The sequence below is a fragment of the Theobroma umbraticum genome, unplaced genomic scaffold (assembly GCF_002168275.2).
Source record: "Theobroma umbraticum cultivar Fairchild unplaced genomic scaffold, ASM216827v3 scaffold_130.0, whole genome shotgun sequence".
Lineage (NCBI taxonomy): Eukaryota > Viridiplantae > Streptophyta > Magnoliopsida > Malvales > Malvaceae > Theobroma > Theobroma umbraticum.
This window is the reverse complement of record NW_018397264.1, coordinates 8,059,140-8,066,156: the sequence shown is the minus strand read 5'-3', so window position 1 is coordinate 8,066,156 and position 7,017 is coordinate 8,059,140. Positions and strand designations below refer to the sequence as shown.

At 37.1% G+C, this 7,017-nt stretch overlaps 2 protein-coding genes across 2 annotated transcripts; one reads left to right on the top strand and one right to left on the bottom strand.

The window, feature by feature from the left end:
* Nucleotides 1-161: 161 nt before the first annotated feature.
* NPSN13 (Putative plant snare 13) lies at nucleotides 162-3,681 on the top strand. Its single transcript, XM_021435367.2, has 10 exons — nucleotides 162-575; nucleotides 1,053-1,145; nucleotides 1,262-1,355; nucleotides 1,619-1,656; nucleotides 1,897-1,994; nucleotides 2,436-2,515; nucleotides 2,599-2,655; nucleotides 2,738-2,830; nucleotides 2,919-2,993; nucleotides 3,363-3,681. The coding sequence occupies exons 1-10, from the start codon at nucleotides 496-498 to the stop codon at nucleotides 3,456-3,458; spliced, it is 804 nt and encodes a 267-aa protein (XP_021291042.1). The 5' UTR covers nucleotides 162-495; the 3' UTR covers nucleotides 3,459-3,681.
* A 143-nt stretch (nucleotides 3,682-3,824) lies between these two features.
* LOC110421710 (Nucleotide-sugar transporter family protein) lies at nucleotides 3,825-7,017 on the bottom strand. The gene is made up of 9 exons (XM_021435366.2): nucleotides 6,887-7,017; nucleotides 6,514-6,621; nucleotides 6,094-6,125; nucleotides 5,940-5,990; nucleotides 5,457-5,518; nucleotides 5,105-5,366; nucleotides 4,677-4,942; nucleotides 4,482-4,576; nucleotides 3,825-4,302 (listed from the first exon to the last, which is right to left on the bottom strand). The coding sequence occupies exons 1-9, from the start codon at nucleotides 6,968-6,970 to the stop codon at nucleotides 4,126-4,128; spliced, it is 1,137 nt and encodes a 378-aa protein (XP_021291041.1). The 5' UTR covers nucleotides 6,971-7,017; the 3' UTR covers nucleotides 3,825-4,125.

The window sequence follows — 7,017 nt, the reverse complement described above, 5'->3', positions numbered from 1 at the left end:
AACATTTTATTTCAAAAGTAATGTTTTTATCTCAAATTTGGTAAATATATTTTTTTTTTTTTAAAAAGCACTTGAGAATGAAGAGAATACTAGTTAATGAGTTTATAATAAAAAGCAGTTGGGTAGGAACAAGAAAGTGATTCCATAATATAATTTATATTATCAACTTAATAAAATTTTAATTAAGATGTGATTTCCAGACAGGCAGCGGTTCTCTCTCTCTCTCTCTCTCACAGTTCCACGCTTTGTTCCCCTTTCTCATTTTTGGGTGTCCGTTGCAGCCCTAAATTCCTCAATTCCATTCTGTTCCCAAGGAGCGAAAAAAATAAAACAACCCAAAACAAAAGAGGAGAGAAAATCCAGCGTCAGTGCTTGGTTGGGGTTTATAATTTTCGAAAGGCGGTGTGAAAGGGGAAGGGGAAGGCGACGGCGGGGTTTGAATGAGGAGGAGATAAATAAGTTTGGGAATTAGAAATTGAACAAACTGCGGACGACATGGCCACCGCGGAGTTGCAGATGAGCCCTCAGTTGGAGCAGATCCATGGTGAAATTCGCGATAATTTCCGTGCTCTTGCGTATGTCTCTCTCTCTTTCCTTTTTCTTTTTCCCATCCTTCGGCTTCTGGAGACGCAACTTCACCTAATTAGAGTAAAGATGTAGGCTTGAGGGATTTTATTGCTATTATTGTGTGTATCTGCAATCCAATATTTTTCTTTTTGGTTCCACCACCTCTGCTCAGCTCCATCACAGGATGATGCTTCATACCAAAATATGCATCCCATTTCTATCCCTTTTATTTTCTTTTAATGATCAATTTCACCATCCACCACAGCCTAGGGCACAAATTTTCAAGTTCAAACGTCTTCAATTACAATGTTGTTCGCATCATGAGTAATGTCCGCATCCCCTCAAGTTGCCAGTGTTAGACTTACCCTTTTTGCATCCATAAAGGACCCAAAACAAGAGATTTCAAGGTTTCAACTTTGTTGGTTTAGGGTTGTCCTTCCAGCGCTAAATTGATCAATGTTATAACTATGATGCATTGCTCTCAGAAATGGCTTCCAGAGGCTGGATAAGATCAAAGATTCCAGTAGGCAAAGCAAACAGCTGGAAGAACTTACTGCCAAGATGAGGGAATGTAAAAGGTATGCCACTTCTTTTGTATTTTTCACATAAACTTAGTAATAAATCAGATATCTGATTCTTCTGCTTTCTTCTCATCTATACATTTTTAAATCTTTACTTCAATGAGTTGTTGCAGATTAATCAAGGAGTTTGATCGTGAAATTAAGGATGAGGAAAGCAGAAATCCTCCTGAAGTAAATAAGCAACTCAATGATGAGAAACAATCTATGGTAAGTTCTTTTTTGAACCTCACATTTCATAATTATTGGCAATTTAAAAAGCATATGGATGGTAGAGTGTTTTAGTAGCGTGGAAGTCTGCAATTGCTTTTAGGGATCACAATACATGAATTTGGGAAAGTAGAATGCCCTTGGTAGGCAGAGATAAAACGGGTAGTCATAGTGGCTTATTGGTGCAAAAATTATCTCCCTTTAATATGTTTTCTTTTCATATTATGGTTTCTAATCTAAGTTTTGTTTCCTTACTTTTGCAGATCAAAGAACTGAATTCCTATGTGGCATTGAGGAAAACGTAAGTTTGCCTATTTGAAAGGGTATAGATGGTGAATTTTATGTTTTAGACTTCTCGAGTTCAATTCTGATTTATACTAATGCCAGTTGAGTCGTGAAGTTTGGAGAAATAACTTAGTCTGAAACTTGGCCCCCCAATGTAGGATGAAACCACTTTTTGAGTGGTAGAATTCAGCTCTTGAAATCCAATGAAATTGGCCTCTTTAATGTAATTTTTATGGCTTTTTGGGTATAACTGCAGATACATGAATACCCTTGGAAACAAGAAAATTGAACTCTTTGATATGGGAGCTGGAGTCAGTGAACCTACAGCAGATGAAAATGTTAAAGTGGCATCATGTAAGATCTTATTATTTTTCACCCCCCATTGAGTTTTGATTTATATAACATTTTCACTTGGGATCAAAGACCCTTAGATATAAAAATGATGGGTATGATTTCATTACCTGCTATGGGATACAAAAATATGTTCCAATACTATCTAGTGTCAGTTATAATTTTGCTGATATAGTTGATCTTGGATTTTATTTTGCTATATGCATTTTGAATCAACTCCTGTCTGGAAACTGAGACATGAAGTCTTCCTAGGATGTTGAACAGTAGACTCATTTGTTTGGGAACAATGCTGAGAAGCATTCATGACTTTGGATGCTACACCCATAATCAATCTAGTCCATGATTTTGACTGAAGTGATGAAGTTATGACAACAGCATCTCAAAATAAAGGTCTTATGTACTTTTTGATCAAATTATTTTGTTACAACGTGGCTTGCTCTGCAGCAATGTCAAATCAAGAGCTTGTTGATCATGGGATGAAGACAATGGATGAAACTGATCAGGCCATTGAACGCTCAAAAAAGGTAAACAGCTTTTTGTACAGATGTGCATGCCTCAGCTTAATTGTTTCGTTCATCTTTTGTTTTCTGAACTTTGAGATTCACAGGCTGTTGAACAAACAATTGAAGTTGGAACTCAAACTGCTGTTACTCTAAAGGGCCAAGTAAGTACGATTCACTAGCCTTCTCATTTTTTGTTTTTCTTGTCAACTGTAGTGTCGCATATACTGATAGAAAGATATACAGACTGAACAAATGGGCCGGATTGTAAATGAGCTGGATACAATTCAGTTCTCAATTAAGAAGGCATCGCAGCTGGTGAAGGAGATTGGTAGGCAGGTTAGTTGATTGGTAGCTTCTAAATCCAACTTTTGTCCCATTTTCATCTTTGGCCATGTTTAAATAAGTAAATTTTTTCTCCGTCCAGGTGGCCACTGATAAATGCATCATGCTATTTCTATTTCTTATCGTTTGCGGTGTTATAGCCATCATTGTTGTGAAGGTATTCTTTTCACTTATTAATTTTGAATTTTCCATGGAAGTTGTGAGGCATGTTCTGGTGTATATTTTGAGCATGAAGCTTTTGAAAATAAAACATTTGTGGGGACTTGACCTCCAGGGTTGTTTTCGTGAAAGATGATCAACCGCTCTACCATCTCTTTTGTAGTATGGCAAGGTGGAAGTGTTCAACATGAGAAATGTTTGTCAGGAAACCTCATGATTATATACTTGCAGCAAACCTAAGCCACTCAGCATTTACGTTCTTTTAAGTAGATTAAGAGTTAATGGATTCACATGCATTGTTAGGGATGCTAATCTTAGTAGTGTGCCAAATATCCATATTCTAATTGCAATGCGGAAAAATTTTCAGATTGTGAATCCAAACAACAAAGATATCAGAGACATTCCCGGATTGGCACCTCCAGCACCTTCGAGGAGATTGTTATATCTAAGGGAATCGCAATAATTTGAATAGGTTCATTGTTTGTTTCAGCTTTATGCTTGAGTGAACGGGATTGGATTGGAACGGGGAGATGCTGTTTGAGGGATGTATCTGATTTTTCTGTTATCAATTTTTATGAATTGAGATGTGCATATATCCGGTTTGTGATGTTAGTCTGTGTAAATCATGTGGGAGCTGTTTTTGAATTATTGGAATGAGATACTATGGTTCTTTCTTTGGGTCATAATGTTAGAAATAACAAACTCAACATGTCCTTTTAGGAGATGTATGAATCTCCATGTGTTGACTCAGAGGGCATGCAATGCAATGCAAGCTCTTGGGATTGAGAGTTTTAACAATGCAGAATTTTTAGAGAGAGAATAATACACGGAAATTAACGAAGAATAATATAAATAATAATTGTGCAAGCATTTGCGAATCCAAAAGGGGGTTTAGTGTCACTGTGAGTGAGTGAGTAAGTGGGAGTTCAAAGAATGCAATTCTATCCAAATAAACCATACTACGGTAAGCTCATCCCCCACTTATGGGTCTCTGAGCAACGTAATTACAATAATATTGCTCTTTGCTATCAACTGTGAAAACAATTTCTCCCTTCAACTTCTATGTCAACTGCCTCCTTTTTGCCAATTCATTCTCCATCTGTTCCAATTACTACCACCATTCTCCAACATCATTCATGCCGTATGGTTTGGTTGCTGAGTTGTGAACGCCCGATATGAGATAGCCTTGATGAAAGAAGGGGCGCTTCTTCATCATTCAATTCAGAGACATCCAAGTTCCCTCCATTGCTATTACTACTGCTATGCGGGGTGAATATGTCTGATGACTTCTTCTCGAACTTCCAATCCTGTGTCAACCACATTACCACATCATGAATCTGATATGCCACAGCCACTTATATTACTTTGCAAGTTTGTATTATCTTTCATTATAATAGGTAAAATTTTCAGAGACAAAGTTCAAGTCCAAGTAATGAAACATTATGTTGACAAGATTGTGATATCAAGGATTATTGACAACACTGACCTTTGTGATTCTCTCTGGAATACTATCAGAAGGTAGCTGCAGAGCACGACCATCCTTAACCTTTATGTAGTTATACATGACAACACCACAGAGAGCTGGACAGCAAACAAAAAGAGGTTGTGTCGAGTTAACTTCTCAAATACAAAAAATGAAAAAAAAAAATTGTAATGGCATGATACTTGAGTGGACAAGTACCGATTGCATAACCAATTATATTTAGCCCAGTTATGGTAGACTCTGGAAAAATAACAGTCGAAAGGGCAATCAGTATCCAGTCTTTTAGAACACCAGCAACCCTGATGGTGACAGCTCCAGTTCTTCCAATTACTAAGAATGTGGACAAGTTCAGAGCCAGAGCACAAAGAGCATTGGAGAAGAAGATCCAGAAATTAAACTGTATCTGTGAAACTGCCATCCCAGGCTTCTCCAGTAAACACCAAGGGACAAAAAGAAATACGAAACTGCAAAAAGGAAAAAAGAGGAAAAATTACAAATAAAGATCACACATTGATCCATTGTTGTCAAGCAGTACAATAAGACATCACTTGAGCAATATATTGCACATATATCCAACATAAAGATTATATATATGGGATGGCAGTCATGTGATAGAACCAGTGTACCTGCATGGTGCAATGTAGTATAAGCTGGTAATAGGATTTAGAGTCAAGCCCTTCTTTTGCAGGAGGACTTGAGTTAAGACCAGCCTAAGAGCTTCCGCAAAGATGCCCGTAACCTGATAAACTGTGCCAACTATATTAAAATGTATTTCCCCATATGAGGAAATGACAACTCCAACGCTGACCAGCACCATGTTTAAGAACACATCGCACCTTGGTTTGTCAGTGCCACACATAACACCCATGGAAAATGTTGCCACTGGCACTGTAACATCAAACCACAAATAGCCAGTCATTAAAATAGGAGAGAGCTTTCATGCTAATGAATTAAAAAGTGCACTTTGTTTCCCCATACTTAGAGCTTTGAGCATCTGGATAAAAGCCACAGATATGTGCAAATAGGCAGTGTTACCAAACCTGTATCGGAAACAAGAAAAAAAATAACAAATTTATGCTTAGAACATGCAAAACACTATCCACAAAGGGGAGAAAGGTAAAACAAAGCTGTCAAAATTCGTTACAGCCAGTACACAACAAGCTCTATATCCTAATCAATTTGCAGTCTATAGCAGAAACCTTTAGGAAACTCAATAGCATAAATGCACTTAAAATTACGGTAATTCTCATTGAAAGCAAAGGGGAATACACTATGAAACAAACTACTCACTGCATGATCAATATCTACCAATAAGTTAATAGGGCTTTCAAGCAGTATGTTTGTACTTGTTGCTTACATAAATGACTCATTATACCAGATAACTCATACCATCTTAATAAGGAAAACACTACATCACACACCAAACAAGAAGTTCAGTCATACCACATTTAAAGTGCTTACCAAAGACTTGATGCAAAGAAGGCACTTATAGGTATTACACATGTTGCATATCTGCAACACCAAGAAAAATAGTCAAGGAAAGAGAAGATGGATCCTGCAGCAATGCAATAGTTGAGAATAATCATGGCAATTATGCATAAAGAAATGCACTTACATTTCAAATGTCATTTTGACAGGAGCTACAACCTGCATGTTGAGATCAGCGGCGAAGAAAATGTATTACCAAGTTAATCACAATAATGGAAAACGAAGCTTGCATTGAATTGTGATAATAGTGCTCTCAATTCTCTATTTTGCTTATGCAGCAAAATGCACACTGAAAAACAATGGCCACTTTAGCCCAATTCCAATACATTGAGAGGCTACTATCTCCCAAAAATGAGGGAAACGTCAACTTCTCGTTCCTATATTTATTTGCATATAACAGTAAGATGGAGCATACAATTCAGTCTGTTGTTCCAGTTTAACATGAAGACATTCCTTAGGATATTTAGCAATATTAGAGGAAAAGGAAGAACAAATGGAGTGCGGGAAATGAAGAAGAGAGAAAAATTGAATTAGTTGCATGCCATACCTTGAAAACACGGATAAGAAGAAATGCAACCAGTCCGGAGAAAGCCATGTGAATCATTGTCAACGTTATAGGCAATGGAAAATTGAAGTATTTAGGAGACAGAACCCACTGCAATGAAATTGGAGACAGTGAATTACTTAAATGAATGGTTCCTTGCCAAAATTAACCAGAAAATTCATAACTTGCTATAGCTGCAACCTAACCATTTGAACAAATCTTGATCAAAATTGGCATATTGAAATGTGATAAAATTTACAGAGACCAAGAAAGCAATAGGCAGAACCCAATGTGACAAAAAGCAACAGGGACGTTGACACAAAGTATTCAAAATGAAAGGAAGCAAAAGATAGAAAAAATGGAGGAAGCTTGCTACCTTGTTGTACAATATAACTCCGGAAGAAAGCAAAACGTAGATCAATAGGTAGAAATAAGTCAGTACAAGCGGCTTGTTTATCATTTTGGCGGCTTCCCTTCACTTTCCTTTCACCAAATATCAACCGCGGA